The sequence below is a fragment of the Podarcis vaucheri genome, assembly GCF_965113315.1.
Source record: "Podarcis vaucheri genome assembly, chromosome: 4".
NCBI lineage: Eukaryota > Metazoa > Chordata > Lepidosauria > Squamata > Lacertidae > Podarcis > Podarcis vaucheri.
The window spans coordinates 2,379,395-2,406,464 of record NC_138762.1 but is presented as its reverse complement, the minus strand read 5'-3'; the positions used below and the strand labels follow the sequence as shown (position 1 = coordinate 2,406,464).

Sequence of the window (27,070 nt, the reverse complement as noted above, 5' to 3'; positions counted from 1 at the left end):
TCGAATCCCCACACAGTCATGAAGCTCCCTGGTGGACCTTGGGCCAGCCTATCCTACTTGGCAGGGCTGCTGAGAAGATAAAAATAGGTGGCAGGGAGAACCATGAAGGCCACCTTGAGCTCCTGGGAAGAAAGTGGGCTACGAATGTCATAATAAATGATAAGAGGGAAGAGAAAGGGGGAAGGCATGGAAAGAGTGTGGAGGAGCTGAGCTCTCTGGAGAAGACTGACCGGATCTTCAGCATCTATCATTGATAGGTGTTCTGTGGTCTTATGCAGCCATAACTTGTGAAATATAACATCCGGCACACCAGCTGTGCCTCAGTTCTGCTCCAGACGTGTTGCAATCCGCAGTGTGTGCTCTGTGTGGAGGAATCTCAGGCATGCAGAAAACACTCAGTATGCAGCTTCTTCCTAATCTATGAAGCTTTATTTACAGCGGCATAATAAATCAGCAGGGGACGCGGGTGGCGCTGTGGGCTAAAGCCTCAGCGCCTAGGGCTTGCCGATCGAAAGGTCGGCGGTTCGAATCCCCGCGGCGGGGTGCACTCCCGCTGCTCGGTCCCAGCGCCTGCCAACCTAGCAGTTCGAAAGCACCCTCGGGGGCAAGTAGATAAATAGGTACCGCTTACCAGCGGGAAGGTAAACGGCGTTCCGTGTGCGGCTCTGGCTCGCCAGATGCAGCTTTGTCACGCTGGCCACGTGACCCGGAAGTGTCTCCGGACAGCGCTGGCCCCCGGCCTCTAGATGTGAGATGGGCGCACAAACCCCAGAGTCTGTCAAGACTGGCCCGTTTGGGCAGGGGTACCTTTACCTTTACCTTTACCTAATAAATCAGCAGTCCGGGAGAGTGAGCAGACATTGCTGTCTCTCCTTTGGCAGCAAAAACGAAAGTAACTCATCTCACATAACAAAGCATAGAACCCCATATGTGACACACCACCAGGGACAGGACATCACTCCGTGAGCTATTAACCCTGTAAGCTCTGGTTCTCCTAACATGTTCATCACGAAGCCCATTCAAAATGATGAATCTGGCTTTGCTGTTCTTTTCTTTCTAAGCTCTTATCTTGGCTAAATCACCCTCACTTGTGCCTGTAGGCTGAGTGCTTCTTACTGAATGCGAACAAACAAACTTAATTAATTAATTACCTTTCTACCTGATTTGGAGTTTAGAATATGTATTTGGGAGCATTCTAGTGCAGTCTCCTTATAAACATGAATATATATATATAAATGTGAAGAGGTGACAATATATGTTTCTGATATCAGTCAATACAACATGCACAAACATGAATAATAAATCCTCTCCTGCCTTCCTGAACATTCCCACACTGACTGTGCTGGAGAACATAACCATCCTCTTCGCCATCAAGACAGAGCCCAGTCTCCACCAGCTCATGGACCTCTTCCTCTCCATGCTGGCCACAAAGGACCTGGTCATCAGCACCTCAACCTTGCCCAAGATACTGGTCATCCCCGTTTGGTGTTGTCTGCAGATGTGATGAGCAGCCCCAGTTCCTTCATCCAAGTCATTTATAAAGACGTTGAACAACAACGGGCCCAGGACAGAACCCTGCAGCACCCATCTTGTCACTTCTCCCAGGATGATGAGGAACCATGAAGGAGTCCTCTTTGGGTTCGGTCAGTCAAATCCACCTAACAGTTACCTCATTCAGCCCACATTTTACCAGCTTCCTTGCAAAAATATCACGGGGGACTTCGTCAAAATCCTTACTGAAATCAAGATGCACTATTTCCACAGCAGTGCCCTGATCAATGAAGTTTGTAACTCCATCAAAAAAAAAAGGGGAGGAGAGATTTCTCTGGCTTGACTTGTTTTTGAGAAAGCCATGCTTTCATCCTGTATGTTTATATTGTGACATCCTCAGATGAAGGGCACATAAATTTTAAAAATGATAATAAATAAGGATATTGTCAGGGCTGCCACCCAGTCCCAGCTCACATAGGACCAAGTCCGCCAGCGTTCACTTTATAAGAGTCTTTATTAAGTTACAGGTTTCATTTCCGAACTGCAGCGTGCAGCTCTACACCTTCTGCCCTAGGTCGGCGAAGACCCGTCTGAGTCCCCGCCTCTTGCACACCAGCTTAATACCCTAGCCTTGCTCCACCTCCTTCGCCTCTCCCTACGTCTCTGGGTCCTTCTGCCCCCCTGGGCCTCCTCCCTTCTACTCTCCTCTGACGCTGACCCCCCTGATCCTTCTGCCTCCTTGCGGCGGGCTTTAGGACCTGGCTCACTCTCCGGGCTGCTTACTGCTCCAGCTTCCGCTGCATTTGAACTTGGCGCGCGCGCCCAACTCTCTACTTTCCTCTTAACCGTTGCCTCGCTCTCTGAGGAGGGCGTGACCACCCCTGACTCGTGCCCTCCCTCCTGCTGACAGCCTCCGGAACCCGATGCCTGGCTACCTTCCTCCCTGCTGCTCTCAGTCTTGAGCGTGGGTCCCGACTTCCAGCTGCTACTCTCTGAATCTCCTCTGTTCCCTTCCTCCTGGGGTGTCCCCCCGGATCCCCCCCTTGCTCTGCTCACTGGGGCTCCCTTTTGGGAGTCCTCTGACTCACTGCTTAGGCTTGGAGATCTCGGGTCGTCATCATCACTCATTTTCCCTTCGGATTCCTCCCCCTCGCTCTCTGCTTCCTCCCTTCTCTGCGTCTCTGCTCCTGAACCCCTGACATCCATCCCCCCCTCGAAGCCCCCCCTTCCCCCCTCCCCGCTTTCAGGTGTGGGTGCTGGGTGCTCCATCATCACGGGAGGGAATGCCGGATACAGTTCGCTCCCTGTGGTTGGCCGCCAACTGAAGACCTCCGAGTCTTCCTCCTCGCGGTCGCCGACGTTGACCTGTTCCGCTTCCATCTCTGTACCGCCGTGCTCGAACCCAAGGTCCTCCCCGAACACGTCCATGTCAGTCTCTGCGTCGGTCGCTCGACCTGGCATCTCCAGCCACTTCCGGCGCCATTGCTCCTCCGGTCGATCGTCCCACCAATACGAGGTGTCTGACGCCGAACCCGCCGGCGATCCTTCTGGGGAACGGGTGCTCAGTGCGGGTTCCCCGTCCGAGTCGAATCCATGGAACGTGCTGGAAGAAAGTGTGGGCGTGAACAGCCAGTCGTCGAAAAAGCTCGCTGGCATGGGTCTGTGTGGGAAAAGGGCATGAAACTCGTCCTTGAGCAGGGGTTCCTCCAAAGCGTAGTCTGGCACCCAGCTATTGGCGCTGGCCCGGGTGCCCTCTCTGGCTAGGAGGTATTCGACTCCCTCTTCCCCCCATCTGGAGTCCAAAATCTCCGTGACCTCGTTGATGGGGTCTTGCTGCGTCACCCCTCGCGTCTCCGTCCGCTCCCGGAACGGACTCGGTGCCGTCCCTGGCTCCTGGAATCTGTGAGGTGCCTTGTAGGGAGTGAGCACCGACCTGTGGAACACCGGATGCATTCTGGAACCCTCCGGCAGCGCCAGTCGGAAGGCTACCGGGTTGATCTGTGCTTCGACTTGGTACGGACCAATTTGCTTGTGCCCCAACTTCTTCTTGGCTAGTGACCTGGTCGGCACTGCGTGGGCTGCCAACCAGACCCAGTCTCCCACTTGGATCTCTTCGCCAACCCGCCTGTGCTTGTCAGCTTGCACCTTGTAGGCGTGCTTAGCTAGCTCCAGCTGCCGTCTGAGTTGATCGTGTACCGCCTGCAACTCTGACGCGAACGCGTCCGCCGTCTGTGGTTCTCCGTCCCCCACTCTCTCCCGTCCCGGGAAGGTTCTGGGATTCCTCCCATTGTTGGCGAAGAACGGCGTCACCCCTGTGGACACGTGCTTCGTGTTGTTGTAAGCGAACTCGGCGAGCGGCAGGTAATCCACCCAGGTCGCAGGTTGTTGATTGGCATAGCATCTCAGGTACTGCTGCATGATGGCATTGACCCTCTCTGCTTGCCCGTTGGTCTGCGGGTGTCTTGCTGATGTCAGATCGACCTTGACATTTAGAAAACTCATCAGCTTCTGCCAGAAATTCGAGACGAACTGGCGCCCGCGGTCGGACAGGATAGACCGCGGCAGACCATGCACTTTGAACACGTGATCTATGAACAGTTTGGCGGTTTGTTCCGCCGTGGCCACCTTCGCACACGGAATGAAATGTGCCATCTTGGTGAACAAGTCCACCACCACTAGTACAGCTGTCTTGCCTCTCGAGCTGGGTAGATCCGTAACAAAGTCCAAGGCCACTCTCTCCCACGGTTCAAACGGCGTTTGCAGCGGTTCCAGCAGTCCCGCCGGTGGTTTGTGCACCGGTTTGGCCCTCTGGCAGGTGTCGCACCTCGCAACGTAGTCCGCGACTTCCCCTCTCAGTCTGGGCCACCAAAAGTCCCTTGCGACTAATTCCACCGTTTTTTCCGTGCCAAAGTGCCCGGCCGTGGGTGCGTCGTGCAGCTGCTGCAGTACCCTGGCGCGAAGTTCGTCTCCCGGCACGTAGATGGCCCCTTTACGTAAGAGCAAGCCGTCTCGTATCTGGAACTCGTTGCCCTTCGCCGTGCCCTTGTGCACCTCTGCCATCTTCGCCTGCGCGAAGGAGTCGTCCTGCAACGCCCGCCGCACCGCATCCAGGTCTACTGTGGCTGAAGCGCACGCCCACGCTGTTGGCGCGAAGATGTGCATGGCTGCCGCTGGCGTCGCCTCTTCGAGGTATTGCGGTTTGCGGGACAGTGCATCCGCCATGACGTTGGTGTCGCCTGGGACGTACTCTATTCGGAAATTGAAGTCAGCAAAGAACTCCGCCCAACGTATCTGCCTCTGGTTCAGGAACTGAGCCGTGCGCCAGTGCTCCAGATTCTTGTGATCCGTGCAGACCTGCACCGTGTGCTTGGCGCCGATCAGGAAGTGCCTCCACGCCTTGAAAGCTGCATGAATGGCCAGCAACTCCCTGTCCCAGATGGTGTAGTTCTGCTCCGACTTGCTGAGCTTTCTGGAGTAGAACGCTCCCGGCCTCCAGACCCCCTGTGGGTCCCTTTGCAGCAGGACCGCTCCCACTGCTCTATCGGACGCGTCTGTCTCTACCCGCATCGGTCTGCTGGGGTCGATATGCAGCAGTTGCTCTTCCGACGCGAAGAGACGCTTGAGTGCCTGAAAGGACTGCTCCGCCTGCTCCGTCCAGATGAATTTCTTTTTCTTGGAGCTTAGCGTGTCCGTAATGGCCGCCGTCTGCATCGCGAACCCCTTGATAAACTTGCGATAGAAGTTGGCGAAGCCGACAAACCGCTGGACCTCCTTCCGGTTGCGCGGGCTCTTCCAATCCAACACCGCGCGAACCTTGGCGCTGTCCATGGCTAGCCCCTTGTCCGACAACTTGTAACCCAAGAAATCCACCTCCGTCGTGTCGAACTGGCACTTCTCCAGTTTGGCGTACAGTCTATGCTGCTGCAGCCTCTTCAGCACCTCCCGAACATCTTGGTCATGGGCTTGCTGCGATTCGGAGAATATCAGGATGTCATCCAGAAAGCAGACGCACTTCTTGTAAAGGAGTCCCGCCAACACATGATGCATGAAAGCTTGGAAACAGTGAGAACCGTTTTGCAATCCAAACGGCATCACTCTGTATTCGTAGGTGCCCAGAGGCGTGAACATGGCTGTCTTCCACTCATCGCCCTCCCTCATGCGGATGAGATTGTACGCACCTCGCAGGTCCAACTTGGTGAACACGCGTCCCTTGCGCACCGTCGCTAGTAGGTCGTCAATCCTGGGCATGGGGAAATCCGAAGGCTTGGTCATCTTGTTTAAGAGGCGAAAATCCACCACCAGTCTTTTTTGGGGCGTGTCTTTCTTCTTCACGAAGAAAACAGGACTGCCCCCTACTGCCCTGGACTCCCGGATGAAACCGCGCTGCAAATTGTGATCTATGAACTGTTTGAGTTCCTGTAATTCGTCCTCAGACATGGAATACAGCTTCCCTTTCGGCAGCGTCGCCCCTGGTAGGAGGTCAATCTTGCAGTCATATTGCCTGTGCGGTGGTAGCTTGTCAGCCTCTTTCTCGCAGAAGACCTCCAGAAAGTCTGCGTATTTGTGGGGGACTGCTTGCAACGTTCCCAACTGCAGTTGTGATTCCTCCTCCTCTCCCTCCTGTCTGGGCAGGATGCAGTGTTCTGCGCAATAAGAGGAGCCGAAGATCAGCTGTCTCTGGTACCAAGCCAGTGTCGGACTGTGCCTGTCCAGCCAACTCATGCCCAACACAATGGGCGTGTCCGACAGTTGGGTGACATTAAAACTGATGACTTCCCTGTGGTTGCCAAGGCGCATCACCATCGGTGGCGTCTGCTTCACCACCTGCCCCCCTAGCAACTCTCTGCCATCCACTGTGACGACTTGCAGGGGCAGAGTGGCAGGCAGTAGCTGTATAGCGTGCTGCTCCACAAAATCCTGCGCTATAAAGTCTGCGTTGCTTCCAGAATCCACGGAAAGCGGCACTTCGATAGTGACGCCATCGGGTAGCTGGAGAGATGCTGTGAGCTGCACTACTGGTTTGGGTGGGAGGGGGTCCGTGGGTTGCAAGATCGCTGGGGACTGCTTCACTGATGCGTCTGGCTGGGCCCCAGTGCCTCTGTCTCCAGCCAGACATCGTCGTTTCCCTGCTGTGGTTCTCCTTGCTGCGTTGCTGCAGTCACCATTGCTGAGGCTGCAGTGTGCTTGTGGAGCCTCCGGGGACACTCTTTCGCCAAATGGCCTGGATCCTCGCAGATGTAACACTTCCTGTTCCCTCTAGGAGGCTTCGCTTTCACTGCTGTCGGTGCTTGGGCTCTGGCTGCTGACTGAGCCCTTGCACCTCCAACCTCCATCGGTTCCCCTCCCCCTCCTGGCGGAGGTGTGGATTGCGCACGCGCTGCTTCTCTTGGAACGAAAGAGAAACTTCTCGCTGCTTCGCGCCCTCCACGTCCTTCATCTCTGCACCATGGACGTTCTTCCAGCCTCACCCCCACAGTCAGCGCCCTTTGGACCACCTCCTGCGTGCTTCGGGGCCTCTCCCCCCTTGCAATTTCATCCTTGACCGCAGAGCTTAGACCCTCCCAGAACAGGTCTCTGACAGGGGGCGAATCCCGGTCCCACTCTAAGGCACTGACCAGCGCAAAAAAGCGGGCGTGGTACTGCCGGACGCTTGCCCTCCCTTGTTTTAGTCCATGAATCTCCCGTCGGGCAAGATCCACATCAATAGTAGACAAAAAACACGCATCCATCGCTTTGATAAAGGCATCTGCATTCTGAAGCGCCGGATCTTTATCCCTCCACAAATTGCGTAGCCACGCTTTAGCATCCCCATGCAAATGGGATAGTATGAACCCCACTTTCTCTTCCTCATCTCTAAAGTCTTTTGCCAGCAGTTGCAGTGCGCACATTACGTCTGCTCGAAAATTGGGGTACTGTTGTAAATTCCCATCGAAGTGAGCCACAAGCCCTCCTGCTCTCCGTGCCAACCCAACCCCCTCCGGTCTGGGTCCTGGCTGCCCGTGTTTAACCCATGCTTCAAACCTGGCGTGGAGATCTCTGTAGGCGGCTGCCGCATCCTCCTCCCTCTTCTTGGATGCCAGTACCTCCGCGTTCAATTGGGTAACTGCCTGTTGCAGCGCTGCAACTTTCTCTGCTTCCGTCATCTCTGCTAACCGTCGTGAGCTTGCTCCCAAACACCGATCCCCTCCTCCAGCTGCCTCTCTCTCCGCTGCGAGATATCAGGTGTCCGAAGCTTTTGTGAGACGGGTCTTACTGTCAGGGCTGCCACCCAGTCCCAGCTCACATAGGACCAAGTCCGCCAGCGTTCACTTTATAAGAGTCTTTATTAAGTTACAGGTTTCATTTCCGAACTGCAGCGTGCAGCTCTACACCTTCTGCCCTAGGTCGGCGAAGACCCGTCTGAGTCCCCGCCTCTTGCACACCAGCTTAATACCCTAGCCTTGCTCCACCTCCTTCGCCTCTCCCTACGTCTCTGGGTCCTTCTGCCCCCCTGGGCCTCCTCCCTTCTACTCTCCTCTGACGCTGACCCCCCTGATCCTTCTGCCTCCTTGCGGCGGGCTTTAGGACCTGGCTCACTCTCCGGGCTGCTTACTGCTCCAGCTTCCGCTGCATTTGAACTTGGCGCGCGCGCCCAACTCTCTACTTTCCTCTTAACCGTTGCCTCGCTCTCTGAGGAGGGCGTGACCACCCCTGACTCGTGCCCTCCCTCCTGCTGACAGCCTCCGGAACCCGATGCCTGGCTACCTTCCTCCCTGCTGCTCTCAGTCTTGAGCGTGGGTCCCGACTTCCAGCTGCTACTCTCTGAATCTCCTCTGTTCCCTTCCTCCTGGGGTGTCCCCCCGGATCCCCCCCTTGCTCTGCTCACTGGGGCTCCCTTTTGGGAGTCCTCTGACTCACTGCTTAGGCTTGGAGATCTCGGGTCGTCATCATCACTCATTTTCCCTTCGGATTCCTCCCCCTCGCTCTCTGCTTCCTCCCTTCTCTGCGTCTCTGCTCCTGAACCCCTGACAGATATGAACAAACTGTAACATGTGCAAAGGAAGGCAATTCATGTATTTATTTAATTTGTATACCACCCAACCCAGTGGTGCCAACTTGAATAAAATATTGGTGGGCGCCAGGTAAGGCCCGTCTTGACAATCACATGATGCATGCACACAATTGGAAGGGCAATGCCTATCAACTGGGGGGGTGGCCCCTCAAATATCTTATTGGGGGGGGCAAAGACCCCTCAGCCTCTAAGTGTTGGCTCCTATTCTCTACACCCACAGGTCCCAGGACGGTTACAACATAAAAACACAATATAAAAATACAAAATCCACATCTGTAACCCCCCTCCCCACCACATTTTCAAAGGGAATTAGATGTTAATCAGCCAAGGACTTCCGGGTTAGCACCATCGGTAATGGCGGAATTCCTCTGACTAGGAGGAATTTGCTCTGTGGGAACCGGGTCTGGCCGTCACGGCGAAGGTGGAGACCCCTCAAAAATCACAGGCGGGTGAAGCCTGTGAACGTGGGATTCGGCGGGCACCTTTCGCACCCGCCCTACTCGCGGGGAAACCTGATTTTGGGGCTCCGGAGTGAAGTGGGGTGAGTGGTGCGGTGCTGTGAATTGACTGCTTTTTCCACGGAGCGAAGCCGCACAGCCGTTGCTGGAGAGCGCTGACTTTTTCCTGTGGACAATTTGATTTTAAAAGCAACTACCTGTGAGTAGAATAAATTGGAAGTTTTTAAAGGGAAAAAAGACCTAATTTGGCACTGAAGCGGGGAGGCTCAAACAGGAAGTCCACCTTCCGCTTTTGTAAATAGATCAAAGCAAAGAGCTTGCAAGCTAAAGTCTTGGAAAGTCGATCAGAAAGGACTGATGGGAAGTGAGATCGGTACTCCTACTGAAGCTCTTTCCACATTCCACACACTGATGGGGTTTCTCCCCTGTATGAATTCTTTGATGGAATGTGAGTTTGCTGCTCTGACTGAAGCTCTTTCCTCATTCCACACACTGATAGGGTTTCTCCCCTGTATGAATTCTCTGATGGAATGTGAGTTTGCTGCTCCGACTGAAGCTTTTTCCACATTCCACACACTGATATGGTTTCTCCCCTGTATGAATTCTTTGATGAGAAGTGAGATGGCTACTATGACTGAAGCTCTTTCCACATTGCACACACTGATAGGGTTTCTCCCCTGTATGAATTCTCTGGTGGCAGGTGAGATCAGAGCTCGTACTGAAGCTCTTTCCACATTCCATACACTGATAAGGTTTCTCCCCTGTATGAATCCTCTGATGCCTAGTGAGATCGTAGCTATTCCTGAAGCTCTTTCCACATTCCACACACTGATAGGGTTTCTCCCCTGTATGAATTCTTTGATGGGAAGTGAGATGGCCACTCTGACTGAAGCTCTTTCCACATTCCACACACTGATAGGGTTTCTCCCCTGTATGAATTCTCTGATGGAATGTGAGTTTGCTGCTCCGACTGAAGCTCTTTCCACATTCCACACACTGATAGGGTTTCTCCCCTGTATGAATTCTCTGATGCCTAGTGAGATCGTAGCTCTTCCTGAAGCTCTTTCCACATTCCACACACTGATAGGGTTTCTCCCCTGTATGAATTCTTTGATGTTTAGTGAGAGAGGAGCTCTTCCTGAAGCTCTTTCCACATTCCACACACTGATAGGGTTTCTCCCCTGTATGAATTCTGTGATGCTTAGTGAGATCGGAGCTCTGACTAAAGCTCTTTCCACATTCCATGCACTGATAGTGTTTCTTTCCAATGAGAGTTTGCTGATGGGAAGTGGAATGGGAGCTCTGACTGCAGCTCTCTCCATACTCCAAATTTTTACATGGCTTCTCCTCCCTGGGGATTTTATCATGGTCACCTTTGTTGTTGATTTCCAATTCATCACAATCTGCAATGGAGACAAAAAGGGATTAGAGCCTCAGGAACAAATGGAGACGAACTGAAGGGAGTTGGGTGTATGATCATTATCTTTGACCTATTGGAAGATGGCGCCGGGTCAAGTCTCAACTGAGTCTCTGCTGCGTGAGTAGGAGCGCTAATGATCAAATTACCCTGATAAAAAGGCTCACCCTTTGATAATATCTGCCAACTTTTATCAGTAAAGGACTCCGGGAGCTGTCGGGTGGACTTTTAAATCATTAGCCGGCCTGTGAGGGTGAAGGTGAAGACGCTGACTTTCATATGTACAGGCAGTGAAATATAACCCCACTGCAAGTGCTGGTAGGCTCGAAGAAAATATTTATCACCTGAGTTGACGTTAAAATACTATCCCCCCTCTTTTCGATATCTGAACTATGGGATATGGGAAACGTCTTAGAGATTCTGAGGAGACAGTCCCCGTTCCCTTTCCGAGATCAAAGCAAACAAGGGTTGAACCATGTCACTTTAAAGAAGGGAGTAATCTACTGGATTGTTCCTACACGGTAGAAACTCAGAATCGTTTTAACCCTCTGATTGATTGCGTGTCAGCACTTAAAGACGAAGAGCAAATTATACCACAAATAACAAGCAATGTGACCAACAGTAAGAGTGTAGTCTCTCCTCAGAAGGAGGAATTGGCCCTTGGCACGGCCAACCATATGACATTTGAACAGTCCCATTTAATAATCAAAACCTTGCACTGTATAATCAAAAGACTAGATTATCTTTCGTCCCAGCTGCATAGCCTCCAACAAAAGCTAGTTACTGCTTCTCCAGCGTCAGCCGGTGTTAAGTCCTTTGAAGAGAGGAAGGGGACGAGGAGTTTGTCCTTAAATAACAAACGTACTGACAAATTTAAATACAACCTTAATCTTCAATTAGGTCATCAATCCTTGACTTTAACACCAAGGAAAGTGAGCCTAACTATACAAAATGGAGACCCAAGATGGAGAACTCTGGGCAGTGCCAAGGAACTCCTAAAGGTGCTTTTAAATATGGAGGCAACACAAATTGATCTTTGTGCAGTCCTCCCCCTTGTCCATCACCATAAATCCCAGAGTCCTGCTTGCGTTCCAATCCACAAAAATTCCCACCATCATATTACGAAGGAAAGCATTTTTGTTTCGCTGTGGGATAACTCCAACGAGAGCCTTTATAGACCCTACGCCTAAACCCCTACTGTTGGAGGCAATAACCAAAGAGGGCTCAAAATCTGCTAAACCCGATCCATCAGTGGACACCGGAGTGGGTGTTCTACCCCAGGAAAAGAGTCATGTGGCCCCCACTCCTCTAGCAAAGAATTATAACAATTCGGAAAGTGGCCTGACACCACCAGAAGAGATTGAACTTATTGCCTCCTTTGCAGATTTACCAGTGGTGGAACAAAAAGAAATTATTAATAGGCTGGAATCGCTTAAAACCCAGCTTATTAGGAAGCTCAGCACCAGAACACCCACGTACAGCGAACATGACATCCTAGAAGAACCAGATCATATGGATCTCGAAATATCTAATGCTAAACGTATGTCAGTAATGGAGGATAAGATACAATCCCAAGAAGCAATTACCAGTCCTTCCCTCCAACCAGAACAACCCTCAGTGCTCTTAATAGATTTACATGACCGTCCCTCGATAAACATACCTGAAGAAAGCAGCACACAACAGGAAAAATCCCCTTCTACACATTCATTGATGCCAGACCTGGAGCCATTATATAGCACTGACCAATCAAGAGAAGAGGTGCATTTGCCAACCTTCCCAAATAGCCCACTTGCCCAGCCTTATCCCTCATTGCGGAGTATTATGGATTCAACAGCAAGACCAGTGATGGAACTGATTGAAGATCCAACAGGCCACATAAATAAAGTAGCCCAAAAGACCAGTAGCAGGCTACAGAGAGACCAAACCTCAGACGAGAAAGCTGGACCAAACTGGGTGGCCCACCAAACTCTTTTGGAAAAGGGGTCCTCCCCTGCTCAGGGGCCTACTCCTAGTAGATCGAGTGGCCAAGTTCAACAGTCAGATGACCTTGTAAATCCTCCCACTCAGCTTTTACGAGAGGTTTTTCATCAGAGGAAGATAACTGATTTCTTTACTGGCTCCCCTCTTCACGTATTAAAGTTGAGCCAACCTTCCGAATGACAGTCAATTGGAGGAACGAGGAAACCCCAGCTTTCAATATTAAGTTGGATGGAAAAGTAAAAAATTAGATCCAGAATTCCAAAAATATAGAATCATAGAATCATAGAGTTGGAAGAGACCATAAGGGCCATCGAGTCCAACCCCCTGCCAAGCAGGAAACACCATCAGAGCACTCCTGACATACGGTTGTCAAGCCTCTGCTTAAAGACCTCCAAAGGGGGAGACTCCACCACACTCCTTGGCAGCAAATTCCACTGTCGAACAGCTCTTACTGTCAGGAAGTTCTTCCTAATGTTTAGGTGGAATCTTCTTTCTTGTAGTTTGGATCCATTGCTCCGTGTCCGCTTCTCTGGAGCAGCAGAAAACAACCTTTCTCCCTCCTCTATGTGACATCCTTTTATATATTTGAACATGGCTATCATATCACCCCTTAACCTCCTCTTCTCCAGGCTAAACATGCCCAGCTCCCTTAGCCGTTCCTCATAAGGCATCGTTTCCAGGCCTTTGACCATTTTGGTTGCCCTCCTCTGGACACGTTCCAGTTTGTCAGTGTCCTTCTTGAATTGTGGTGCCCAGAACTGGACACAGTACTCCAGGTGAGGTCTGACCAGAGCAGAATACAGTGGCACTATTACTTCCCTTGATCTAGATGCTATACTCCTATTGATGCAGCCCAGAATTGCATTGGCTTTTTTAGCTGCCGCGTCACACTGTTGGCTCATGTCAAGTTTGTGGTCAACCAAGACTCCTAGATCCTTTTCACATGTACTGCTCTCAAGCCAGGGAAGAGCAGCAGAATCCCTTGGGAGATGGCGGACTCTCCTTCCTTGGAGGTTTCTAAGCAGAGGCTGGATGCTGTGGCTGAGATTCCTGCCTTGCAGGGGGGCTGGAATAGATGACCCTTGGGGCTCCCTCCCAGTCTAGGAGGAGGTTCCTTGCTTCCTGCAGCCCCCTTTTCCCTGCAACCTCTTCCTCCAGTTTCTGGCCAAGGGAGGGAGCGGATCACAGACCAAGCAAGAGCGTCCCCTCAAAAGGAGCATCTCTGGGATTGTGCAAGGCAGGAGAGAAAAGGCAGAGTGGACTGAGCAGGGGGGACTCGGCCTTGCAAGGGTTAAAGGGAACCGAGCTGCATTCCTAGAGAGGACAGGAAGTAAGGGGGGGCCAGGTCCTCCAGAGGAAAAGCCCCTCCCTCCCCTTCCTGCAAGTGGGGGGGGGGTTGCTTTCCTCTGCTGCAAAGGCTGCCTTGCTCTCTTCCAAGGGGATCTGGTGAGTCTCTTCCTCCTCCCCCCCCCCAGGGTGCAGTGGGGAGAAGGGGGGGGTCCCGGAGATGCAGCAGGGGAGGGTGGCTCATGTGGGGGGGGGAGAAGACTCTGGGAGCAGGGGGTCCTGCCAGGGAGGGGCGAGGTGGCAGGAACTGTCTCCTTCCTTTAGATCTTTTGTGGGGGGGAGGGGAAGAGGTTACCGCCCCCCCCTTTCAGAAAATAAATTATTCAGAGCCCCCTGGGAAATCTAGCAGATAGAAATCTAGCTTCTTTAAATAAGGCTATCAGTAGGACTTCTGCTGCGTGTGACACGGGTCAGCGTCATGGCACAACCGAGGAACCACGTATGAATGGTTGCTCCCAAACCTCTTCCTTTGTTTCCCTTCTTTCTTTCTCCTTATTGGCAGAGGAGGCCAGCCAAGCAGATCAAGCCAAGCTTTAGGAGGAGCTGGGTATGTTGAGTTGGAGAGGAGGAGACAGAGAGGAGACGGGAGAGCCACGTCACCTGGGGGGGGGGGTAGGATTCCAACCCATGGCTTCAAGCTACAAGAAAGGAGATTCGGACTCAACACACCTAGTCATTTTTCACGAGGCACCAATGACTCCCTTGTCAATCAGTTCTGACTTCATGCATTGACTGGAAGGAAGGAGCAACCAGGCTGATTTGCCTCGCATTAATCTCTTCGCTTGCCTCCACATTTCCACAATCTCCCTTCTAGAGGCCTACATCTCCTCCTCCTTTTTAGAAAGATAGCTCAGAGTCTGGGCTGTGGTGCAGTCCTACCCTGGTTCCCAGCAAGACTCATCCATGCTTGCTCAGGGAACCTTTTTCTTCTCCTGATACTGTACAACTTTTGTAACAGAACAATGTATTTGCTTTGTAGGATTTGCTAGAACTTCTTATTCAGACAGACAGAACTTGGCAGAAGACCAAAGGGTTCCTTCCAATCTCTCAGAGGCTTCCTGAGAGCACAGATGGATGAGCGAGACTCAGCTGGTCCTAGAGCAGGAAGAGGCCATGCCATCCAAACTGGGAGCAGTGGGGGATTCTGGGAAAACTCTGGGCAGAAGATCCTGGGTGAGGAGGACACCCTCCGCTCAGAGGGGCAGAGCCAGCAGGTGAGGCAGTTCTGCTGCCAGGAGGCCAAAGGACCCCGAGAGGTTTGCAGCCGACTCTACCACTTTTGCCATCAGTGGCTGAAGCCAGAAAGGCACACGAAAGCTGAGATGCTGGACCTGGTGATCTTGGAGCAGTTCCTGACTGTCCTTCCCCCGGAGATGGAGAGCTGGGTGAGGGAGTGTGGAGCGGAGACCAGTTCCCAGGCGGTGGCCCTGGCCGAAGGTTTCCTCCTGAGTCAGGCAGAGGACAGAAAGCAGGTGAGAGAGACTTTCCCCTGGATACTCCCAAGGGGCTCCAAACAGGACAGAGAACAATCAAAATTGGTCTGCTGATGGCCCATCCTTTTTCTGGGAATGAGATCTAACACCCTTAAAGTATCTGTCTTTGTCGTTCTCTTTCTTATATTTCTCACCATTCATTTACTGTTTTGAATCCTTGTTGTCCTTTCAGAAAAGGGATCATTTTGGAGAAATGGACCTGGATTCCTGTGAGGCAGATGAAAGAATGAAGCCAACAAGACCTCCATATTTATCTTTTCATGGGGGCAGAAGGGAAGCAGCGGCTGTGGAACCAGATCAGGTCAGGGGAAGCTGCCTTGTGGGGACAGAGGCCGAGGGATGGAGCAATGTCATGGACTGGTTGGGCACAGAGGAATGGTGGGAGGAAGCAGCCGGGGAACCAGGAAGGGAAGATGGCTCAGAGCCCAAGGAGTGGAGGTGGAGGAAGGATGAGCGGTCAGAGGGAGAAGAGGAGAAGCCTGGGAAGAGGAGGTGTCAGAAGCTGAAGGGGCAACAGGGCTTAGTGAGCTGGGAGACTCTGGCAGAATGCAGTCTAGAATCAGAGGCAGAAGAGGAAGGAGGCGAGTGGGAGGAGGGAGGTCGAGAGGCAGAGGTGAGTCAGGAGAAGGAGGAGCCACCGGGGGCTCCCTCTCCTACTCCCAGAAGCCACCCTCCCTGCTTATCTCTCAGATCCAGCAGATGGCTTACAATGGAGGAGCAAAGTCAGGCTGCACTCTGGCGCATTGTTGGATCGCTTGCCAGAAACCCCAGAGAGGAGGGGACTTGGAAAGCTGTGGGGAGCCAGGGCCCTTCACTCTCGGCAACTGGTTTAGTTGAGGAAGACGCTTAGGGAATGAGTTGTTGTTCTCATGAGGCCTGAAACTCAGCCAAGTCTGTGAACATCGTCTTTTTGCTGATAAAGAGTAAATTCCAGCTGTGAAGTGTGGGATTTCCTACCCGTATAACTCTGTGACACCAGCCTTCTGAATATCGCCAGTAGGATTCATCTGTATTTGCAGTTTTCATGGAATCCTAGAGTTGAAAGGGACCCAAAGGGTCATCAAGTCCCACCCCCTGCATTGCAGGAGTCTCAGCTAGATCATCCAAGACAGATGGCCATTCAAACTAGGCTTCTTGTATTTCTATATTCATCACTGAATGCTAAAATAGGCTTCTAAGCATTGGACAGGTGAGAACAAATAGTGGCATGGATTCACCTAACCAGTGCCATCCGCTGCATAATGGGGCCTGCCCCCCCACTCCTCCCCCTCTCCATGCCCCCATGAACCCCTTGAATTTGGCTCTGGGGCATTGGGAGGGAACCTCCCCAGAACAACTCACGAGGAGAGGAGAAAGTGGATTCTTCCATCGGGGAAACTGGAATGCTTGCGTAGGCAGAATGACTTGAAAACCACAAGGTGGAGTACCAACTATTTGCACAAAGACGAATACCCATAGTTAAAATGCAGAATAAAAGAATTCAATTAAAGCGTTAAAATAGGTGCCCATAATTAAAACATGCACAAAGCAATCCTATTGAAATAACACAGCATAGGTCGGAGCCAAACAGTATAAATTGAGAGCATTTGCAGATGACTTAGTATTGACGTTACAGGAGCCAGAATCTAGTACTAAAAGGGTTTTAGAATTAATTCAAGAATTTGGTCAAGTGGCAGGATTTAAACCGAACAAGCTAAAAACTAAGGTTTTATAGAAAAATTTAACACTGATTGAAAGAGAGAGGTTTCAGAATGAGACAGGCCTGACAGTGGTTAAGAAAGTGAAATACCTGGGGATTAATATGACAGCCAAAAATGGGAACTTATTTAAAGATAATTATGAAAAATGTTGGACGGAAGTGAAAAAAGATTTAGAATTCTGGTCAAATTTGAAGCTTTCACTGTTGGGTCGTATTGCTGTGATAAAAATGAATGTATTGCCTAGAATGCTGTTTTTGTTTCAGACATTTCAAATTGAGGACAAGATGGACTGTTTCAAGAAGTGGCAGAGAGATATTTCTAGGTTTGTCTGGCAGGGCAAGAAGCCCAGAATAAAATTTAAGATATTAACTGATGCAAAGGAAAGGGGTGGATTTGCCCTGCCAGACTTTAAACTTTATTATGAATCAGCAGCTTTTTGCTGGTTGAAAAAATGGCTATTTCTTGAAAATACAGACATTTTGGATTTAGAAGGTTTTAACAACGTATTTGGATGGCATGCATATTTATGGTATGATAAGGTCCAAGCACATAAAGCATTTAAAAATCATATTGTCAGGAAAGCATTGTTTAATGTTTGGATAAGATACAAGGATTTATTGGAAAACAAAACCCCAAAGTGGTTGTCACCGATGGAAGCGAAAGCTCTGAAAAGGCTCAATATGGAGGCCAAATGGCCGAAATATTGGGAAATTTTGGAACAAGAAGGAGACAAATTGAAATTGCTGAGTTTCGAGAAATTAAAAAACAAAGTGAGAGATTGGCTTCATTATTATCAGATAATGGAGGCATATAATTTGGACAAGAAAATCGGCTTCCAGGTGGAAAAATCAAACTAGAAACAGAACTGTTAGAACCCAAAACTAAGAATTTGTCAAGAATGTATAACTTGCTGTTGAAATGGAATACTCAGGATGAAACGGTGAAATCTGCTATGATTAAATGGGCACAAGATGTTGGACATCATATTATGTTTGCTGACTGGGAACAGTTATGGACCACAGGTATGAAGTTCACGGCATGTAATACCTTAAGAGAGAATATTATGAAAATGATATACAGGTGGTACATGACCCCAGTCAAGCTTGCAAAAATCTATCATTTGCCCGATAATAAATGCTGGAAATGTAAAGAAACTGAAGGTACATTCTTTCACCTTTGGTGGACGTGCCCAAGAATTAAGGCTTTCTGGGAAATGATATATAATGAACTGAAAAAGGTATTTAAATATACCTTCCTGAAGAAACCAGAGGCCTTTCTGCTAGGCATAGTTGGCCAATTGGTGCCAAAGAAGGACAGAACTTTTTTTATGTATGCTACAACAGCAGCAAGAATACTCATTGCAAAGTATTGGAAGACACAAGATTTACCCACTTTGGAAGAATGGCAGATGAAGGTGATGGACTGCATGGAACTGGCGGAAATGACTGGCAGAATCCGAGACCAGGGGAAAGAGACGGCGGAAGAAGATTGGAAGAAATTCAAAGATTATCTACAGAAATACTGTAAAATTAATGAATGTTAGGATGATGTTGGATAGTAATTAAGTGGTTTCCAGCTGTAATGCTCTAAGGGAATATGAAAAAAGGGTTATAAATAGGTAAAAATCTAATGCTATTACTTTTAAGATCAAGGATTAGGATAATTAAAGAGGGGAAGGATTTGCTGAACCAACAGATTGAAGTGGAATACAAAAAAGGGAGGTATGAGGAGGTCCGGGAAACAAGCTAAAGGAAAATAAGTTATGGAAAATCTGTGTGTTTTTAACTATTTTTATTTTGTATTTTTGTTATTTTTTCATTTTTATTGTAATATTTTAAAAATCTTAATAAATATCTTATGAAATAACACAGCATAATAAGCGGAATAACAAGAAGGAAACAACAGAGCATTGTGTAGCAGATCATATTTCTGCTGTCTCAGAGGAGGACATTTCCCTTTTTCTCTTAGGATCCAGTGTGCTTTGAAGATGTCGCTGTTCATTTCACGGACGAGGAGTGGGCATTGCTGGATCCTGACCAGAGAGCTGTGCATAAGGACGTCATGGAGGAGAATCGTGGGATCGTGGCCTCTCTTGGTAAGCCTCCGTGTGGGATCGTCCTATCTGCCAGGAAATTAAAAAAATACCTCTATGTGATGACAAACCACATATATTTTCACAGCGCCCCCTACAACACCTGGAACCTAACACCCCCACATGAAATAGTAAATTACAGTTTTTTCTGTGAACAATCTTCCTCCAGTTCTGCCTCCTTCAACCACAGTTGGGCTGATCTGAACTGCCCAGGCATCTTAAATGTCAGCTTCAGAGTTGTTAGGAAAGATAAGTAGCTTCTGTCAGGTTTTCTGTTTTTGTTTTTGCTGCTGTCAGTCTTGGGTTGACCAAAGAGAGAAATGGCATTGGAGATGGAGGGGATGCCATGACTGGGCCAAACAACATCTGCCCCAGAGAAGAGCCAGGCTGATTGAATCTCGGGTAGTAGTAGCAGTGATAACAATAATAATAATTTTTATTTATACCCTGACCATCTGGTTGGGTTACTCCAGCCAATCTGGGAAGCTTCCAACACATATACAGTGGTACCTCTGGTTTCAAATAGGGTCCGTTCCGGAGGTCCGGCCAGATTTTCGCAACCCGGGGATCACTGTTCTGCGCATGCGCATGGATTTGCCGCTTTCATAAGCTGACTTTACATAACCAGAGGGTTACGTAACCTGAGGTGCTACAGTATAAACATGAAACAGTAATAATAACAACAATATAATCTAATGTAAAAAGTACAAAAAAATTAAAATGAGTAACTTACTTCAAACAAAGCAACATTCAACCATTGATTAGAATCCAATAATAAATATATTGGTTTATTACAAATAACAAAGGTAATGAACACTGCCTTCTCTACAACAAATTTAATGAGCATTATTCCATAACTGGTGGCTCCATTTGTTCCTGAGGCTCTAATCCCTTTTTCTCTCCATTGCAGATTGTGATGAATTGGAAGGCAGGAACAAAGGTGACCACAACACAATCTGCAGAGTGGAGAAGGCACGTAAATATTTGGAGTGTGGAAAGAGCTGGAGTCAGAGCTCCCATTCCACTTCCCATCAACGAAATTTCTTTGGAAAGAAACCCTATCGGTGCTTGGAATGTGGAAAGAGCTTCAGTCAGAGCTCCTCTCTCATTTCCCATCAAAGAATTCATACAGGGGAGAAACCCTATCACTGTGTGGAATGTGGAAAGAGTTTCAGTCAGAACTTCTCTCTCACTTCCCATCAAAGAATTCATACAGGGGAGAAACCCTATCAGTGCGTGGAATGTGGAAAGAGATTCAGGACGAGCTCCGATCTCACTAGGCATCAGAGAATTCATACAGGGGAGAAACCCTATCAGTGCATGGAATGTGGAAAGAGCTTCAGTAGCAGCTCCGATCTCACTTCCCATCAAAGAATTCATACAGGGGAGAAACCCTATCAGTGTGTGGAATGTGGAAAGAGCTTTAGTAGAAGCCCCGATCTCACTAAACATCAAAGAATTCATTCAGGGGAGAAGCCCTATCAGTGCGTGGAATGTGGAAAGAGCTTCAGGAAGAGCTCCGACCTCACTAGGCATCAGAGAATTCATACAGGGGAGAAACCCTATCAGTGTGTGGAATGTGGAAAGAGCTTCAGTCATAGTGGCCATCTCACTTCTCATCAAAGAATTCATAGAGGGGAGAAACTCTCTAAGTGTGTGGAATGTGGAAAGAGCTTCGCTGATAGCTCCCATCGCACTTCCCATCAAAGAATTCATACAGGGGAGAATCACGGAATTGTAGAATTGTGGAGCTGGAAGTGAACCCTGGTGCAATCTATTCCACCCCATGTGATGCAGGCATAGCAAGTAAAGCATCAATGACAGATGACCATCCTAATTCACTTGAAAACCTCAAAGGATGGAAATTCCAGCACTCCCAAGGGAGTATAATCCACTAACAGCTCTTGCTGTCAAAAAGTTATTCCACATGATTAGTCAGTCTTGGTTTTTTTTAAAAAAAAAACACCTTGAAGCCATTGGTATGTGTCCTATCCTGTGAAATAGGAAAAAACGAGCTAGAAACTATAAAAAAACAAAAAATCTTTCCTTCCCCAGAATTTAAATAATTAACAAAAAATCAGGAAGCATTCCTTGACTTTCTATCCTCTCTTTCCATGGTTCCTTTTAACTCCGATTTGTTTATTCCGATGTTCTGAAATGCCTTTCAAACGTAGTGTTGTGTCGTTTTGTTTTAATTCCAGAAGTGCAATATTATTGATTATATCCTCCTGAGTTTCTCTTACTGTGGCTAGCTCTGTTTTCATTCTATCTTGATCCCTTTTCATTTCTCAATTCTCTTCTTTCTTTCTCTTAACTGTCTCCTCTAAAGCTTGGACTGGTTTTTCCATACCATTAGTTTTCCTGGATAGTGTTTTGATTTCTATTGTCAATTTGCCCACCTTTTTGGTGTTATTTTGTAAATCTTTTCCTAATTCCACCAGGATCTCTGCTATATTGGAATCTCCTTGGGTGGTCTCCCTTTTAGTTTGGGTGGTTTCTTTTGTGCACCCATGTTTTTTTCTGTTAGACTATTCCCCCCCCCCTGATTAAATATATATATATTTTGTTATTCCGAAGGTCTCCGCTCAGTGTCTCTCCCACTGTTGTCTTGGGGAATATTTTTTTATTTGAGAACCACGATATTGTTCTCCCTTTGGTCTTCTTTCCTTTTCATCCCTTTCCCAAAATGGAAAACTTTTCTCCCAGCTGTCGCCCACAGGGTCAACATTTTCTGCCACCCACCCCCACCACCCTCCGACGACCACCGTCAGTCATGGGGTCACAGAAGTATGGTTTCTAAACTGGCTGGATCTAGAGTCTGGATACATCAAAGAAGCGCTTCAGTTAAAGGTGTTGTAAATTCAAACACTGAAAACAGGTAGAGAAAATCAGGACTCCACTGCACCATCCAGTGGCACAATGGTATATTGCACATACAGTGCATATCAATCATTTTTTCTTTGCCAATCTAATGATGATGATAATAATTTATTATTTATATCTCACCCATCTGGCTGGCTTTCCCCAGCCACTCTGGGCGGCTCCCAATTGAACGTTAAAACAATACCGCATTAAATATTAAAACTGAAAACTATTATCAAACTATTAAAAATAAAATAAATAAATGTAGCTGAGTTTGCAGGGACGAATTTGGGAGGGGAGTCAGGCCCTTGGCCAAAAAGGTAGGGTTTCCCCTAACCTATCCCATCTCCTGGGGGGAGGGGAGCAGGGATTCCCCTAATGTCATCTCATTGGATCCTGCAGGGAATGACATGGGGGGTGGAGCACAACCCCCCAGCTAAGTTTGGAGGATGGGCCAGGAAGTATAGCTGGTCATTGGAAGGCAGACGCACCCAAAGCCTTCAAAATGTGCACTTCCCTCCATTTTGCAACACAATTCCCCAGCTTAGCAATGCGTACTGGGGTCAAGCAGGCATCACCAACATTGTCTTTTACTTCAGTTCATAAAATTTATACACCGCTTGATTCTAAAAGCAGCAACCACCACACAAAAAAAGATCAAAACCAGAACAGAGTCCTTAAGAATGGATCAGAGGTTGGCTGGCACATGGTGCATCAGAATGGAACAGAGGTTGGCTGGCACATGGTGCATCAGGAGGAAGGAGGGTGCTAATCTTTCCACTAGCGTAATTTAGTTGAATTACCACCCACTACTGTTTTATGGGGACATGGCTGGCGCTGTGGTCTAAACCACTGAGCCGAGAGGGCTTGCCAATCGGTAGGTTGGCGGTTCAAATCCGTGCGATGGATTGAGCTCCTGTTGCTCAGTCCCTGCTCCTGCCATCCTAGCAGTTCGAAAGCACGTCAAAGTGCAAGTAGATAAATAGGTACCGCTGCAGCAGGAAGGTAAACAGTGTTTCTGTGTGCTGCTCTGGTTTCACCAGAAGTGGCTTAGTCATGCTGGCCACATGACCCGGAAGCTGTACGCCGGCTCCCTTGGCCAATAAAGCGAGATGAGCGCCGCAACTCCAGAGTCATTCGCGACTGGACTTAACTGTCAGGGGTGTCAGGATCATCCTACGCGCAAGTAGGACTCCGATAGAGACACATGCCCAACTGACATGTTCTCTCCCTCCTGGTCAGTTGTTCGGGAGCTTCAAAAGCTTTCTCCAGCCGAACATCACAGCGACTGATACCAAAAGGTATTAGCACGCTTAGAAACAGCAGAGTGTTAGCAGTTTGCTGGTGCTGGTCCCGGGGGGTTACCGTGTGGCGAGGTCCGAGTCTAGTCCAAGGTCGAGGGTGCGGTATGGAGGCTGTCCATCAAAGCTGAAGCGGGTCAAGGCAGGGAGTCAGGTGAGGTCAGGAACTAAGGCTTGGGACTGGGGCTGGCTGGCATTTATCTGCCCCAAGGCATAGGGCGGCCCCAGTCCACAGGTGACTCACCTCTCCTGGCCTGCACTCCTCCTGCGAGAACTTAGTTCCCTCCGCCTCTCTGCCCTGAGCCTCTGCAGCTCAGGAGAGGCTGGAGGGTTCCCCAGCTTCCTCTGACGGGGCTGAGAGTGGAGCACCTGCAGGCAGTGGGTCCTCCATCACCTCCGGAGCCAGAGCAGACTCAGCTGATGCCTGCTCCTGAGGATCCGGCACGGATAAGGACCGTTCAGGCTCATGCCCCAGCCCCGGCTCAGCTGGTCCTGGAGGTGGGGACTCCTGTGCAGGCTGGGATTCCTCAGGTTCAGCCTCCGAGTCCGAATCCCAGGCCATCACACTGCTTAACAAACTCAGTAGCAGAGCTTTTTGGCTAAACTATTTATTTACATATAAAACACCCGGAGCTTTCTGACTCAGCGCCTTCCTCTTTCTCACCAGACAGCAAAGAGAGAAAGAACAAAGGAGAATAGTCCCACATCATGGAACATTGTAATACCAACATCCGGTCTCCGTCACTTCCCACTATGTGGAATGAAAACATACACCGTAATGTGACATAAAACAATCCCATGACTGCAAGCACGGAGCAAGAATCCTAACATTCTCCCCTGATTCGTGTTCCGTGCTGTAATCATCAGTGTAACTGCAACAACCATACAGATGTCATACACACAGTATACCCCTGTATCACCCGTTCCACCCTTGGAACTACCTGCAACTGGCCTGGCCTTGGGCCTTACCATCTGGCACTTCTGACTAGTCTTGGCATCGTAGCTCTCCTGACTATCAAGAAGTTTCACACCTTGCTTCGTCAGGACTCAAACCCTAGCCTCGTTCCTCTCTGAGGAAACTGTGTCCACCCTTACAGCCTTCTGCGTGGTTTTCTATCCTTTGAGGACAAACCCTGTGCCCTTTCAAGACTTTGGGTTCCAAGACCTGTGTCGAGCTAGTAAAGGTAAAGGTAAAGGTACCCCTGCCCGAACGGGCCAGTCTTGACAGACTCTGGGGTTTGTGCGCCCATCTCACTCAAGAGGCCGGGGGCCAGCGCTGTCCGGAGACACTTCCGGGTCACGTGGCTAGCGTGACAAAGCTGCATCTGGCGAGCCAGCGCAGCACACGGAACGCCGTTTATCTTCCCGCTGGTAAGCGGTACCTATTTATCTACTTGCACCCGGGGGTGCTTTCGAACTGCTAGGTTGGCAGGCGCTGGGACCGAGCAGCGGGAGCGCACCCCGCCGCGGGGATTCGAACCGCCGACCTTTCGATCGGCAAGCCCTAGGCACTGAGGCTTTTACCCACAGCGCCACCCGTGTCCGTGTCGAGCTAGTAGTCACAGCTAAATCTGCAACAGCTGTGTTAGCAAACTCACGAGCATACCTGGTGGTAGCTGTCTCAGATCTGCGCATCAGGCGCACATCCTTCACTGTATCAGTGGAACTCACCTCACTTTCAGCAACAGCAGTAGACTCAGTATCTGAGTCTGAAGCAATGGGGTAGCTTTGGAAAATACACACATTTCCTTCCCACTTTGCACTGCACTCAACATCCCTAGTGAGTAAGATGAGCTTGGTATGACCCTGATGGTTTCTCTTTGGCTTTCTATGAATGTTGTTGTTGTTGTTTAGTCATTTAGTCGTGTCCGACTCTTCATGACTCCATGGACCAGAGCACGCCAGGCACTTCTGTCTTCCACTGCCTCCCCCAGTTTGGTCAAACTCATGTTTGTAGCTTCAAGAACGCTGTCCCACCACCTCGTCCTCTGTCGTCCCCTTCTCCTTGTGCCCTCCATATTTCCCAACATCAGAGGCTTTTCCAGGGAGTCTTCTCTTCTCATGAGGTGACCAAAGTCTTGGAGCCTCAGCTTCACGATCTGTCCTTCCAGTGAGCGCTCAGGGCTGATTTCCTTAAGAATGGAGAGGTTTGATCTTCTTGCAGTCCATGGGACTCTCAAGTCTCCTCCAACACCATAATTCAAAAGCATCAATGCTTCAGCGATCAGCCTTCTTTATCCTCCAGCTCTTACTTCCATACATCACTACTGGGAAAGACATAGCTTTAACTATACGGACCTTTGTTGGCAAGGTGATGTCTCTGCTTTTTAAGATGCTGTCTAGGTTTGTCATTGCTTTTCTCCCAAGGAGCAAGCGTCTTTTAATTTCGTGGCTGCTGTCACCATCTGCAGTGATCATGGAGCCCAAGAAGGTAAAATCTCTCACTGCCTCCATTTCTTCCTCTTCTATTTGCCAGGAGGTGATGGGACCAGTGACCATGATCTTCGTTTTTTTGATGTTGAGCTTCAGACCATATTTTGCGCTCTCCTCCTTCACCCTCATTAAAAGGTTCTTTAATTCCTCCTCACTTTCTGCCATCAAGGTTGTGTCATCTGCATATCTGAGGTTGTTGATATTTCTTCCGGCAATCTTAATTCCGGCTTGGGATTCATCCAGCCCAGCCTTTCGCATGATGAATTCTGCATATAAGTTAAATAAGCACGGAGACAATATACAGCCTTGTTGTACTCCTTTCCCAATTTGGAACCAATCAGTTGTTCCATATCCAGTTCTAACTGTAGCTTCTTGTCCCACATAGAGATTTCTCAGGAGACAGATGAGGTGATCAGGCACTCCCATTTCTTTAAGAACCTGCCATAATTTGCTGTGGTCGACACAGTCAAAGGCTTTTGCCTGTCAATGAAGCAGAAGTAGGTGTCTTTCTGGAACTCTCTAGCTTTCTCCATAATCCAGCGCATGTTTGCAATTTGGTCTCTGGTTCCTCTGCCCCTCCTAAATCCAGCTTGCACTTCTGCGAGTTCTCGGTCCACATACTGCTTAAGCCTGCCTTGTAGAATTTTCAGCACAACCTTGCTAGCGTGTGAAATGAGTGCAATTGTGCGGTAGTTGGAGCATTCTATGAATACCCCCACCTCATTTTGCATACTTTTGCCGGGCTTATTCAGATGGTGTGGCCTCGGCCAGTGATAGGTTTCCCACCCCTTTTGCCAGAGATACTTGTAAGAGGAGATGTTAGGGAACAAAGCTTTTCGTCTTTCAGAGTGCAGAGCGTGAGCTCCCCTGCGATGCTACAATCCCATACGCTGAGGCGCAGCGGCCACTTCTTTGGCCACAGCTTCTTCTTTGGCCTCAGCTTCCTTGCGATTTGACACAGGCAAACCTTGCACAGTCTGGCCTCGCTCGTTTCTAAAGCCACACCTGCAGTCCTTGCAAGATGGAGAGTGCAATCCCCTGCACATTTACAAAGGAGGATGTTGCATTGAAATCCCCGGGACGATTTGGAGTACTAGTTTGCAATAAATGCATAGATGTTGTTGCTAAGCTCCTCTGTCATACAAAAACATAGGAAGCATCTTAATACTTTTGTTCTCAATATACTTGTTAAAACCGGGGGGGGGGGAGTTGCAACACCTTGAAAATCTAAAGTCCCCATTGCAGCCTCCAACTAAGGCCAGGACAATAAACCTGACCATTCCCTTAGACTTCCTAAACCTTCAAAAATTCACAAGAAGTCAACTGTCTGTCTGATTCTTTCCATTCCAATGGCGTATTACTCCTAAAGAGAAGGAGGACCCAGGCTCCTTCCTTCCTCCACGATCCCCTGAGCATATGGTCACATACTCCCCACTCCTCCACAA

The 27,070-nt window shown here is 49.3% G+C and overlaps 1 protein-coding gene and 1 long non-coding RNA gene across 6 annotated transcripts in view; one reads left to right on the top strand and one right to left on the bottom strand.

Annotated features, from left to right (window-relative positions):
* Positions 1-1,601: 1,601 nt before the first annotated feature.
* Positions 1,602-9,353, bottom strand: LOC309530651. The gene is made up of 2 exons (XR_014218813.1): positions 8,515-9,353; positions 1,602-1,943 (listed from the first exon to the last, which is right to left on the bottom strand). It is a non-coding gene; the product is annotated as an uncharacterized lncRNA (long non-coding RNA).
* A 4,335-nt stretch (positions 9,354-13,688) lies between these two features.
* Positions 13,689-27,070, top strand: part of LOC309530325 (uncharacterized protein) — a 97,591-nt gene continuing 84,209 nt past the window's right edge. The window contains exons 1-4 of one of the 5 annotated variants that reach the window (XM_082219162.1): positions 13,689-13,843; positions 14,724-15,216; positions 15,410-15,538; positions 18,906-19,032. In XM_082219162.1, coding sequence (XP_082075288.1) covers positions 14,815-15,216; positions 15,410-15,538; positions 18,906-19,032 — 658 coding nt within the window. In that variant the 5' untranslated portion in view covers positions 13,689-13,843; positions 14,724-14,814. The other 4 variants (XR_014218749.1, XM_082219157.1, XM_082219163.1 and 1 more) reach the window with 4 other exon arrangements.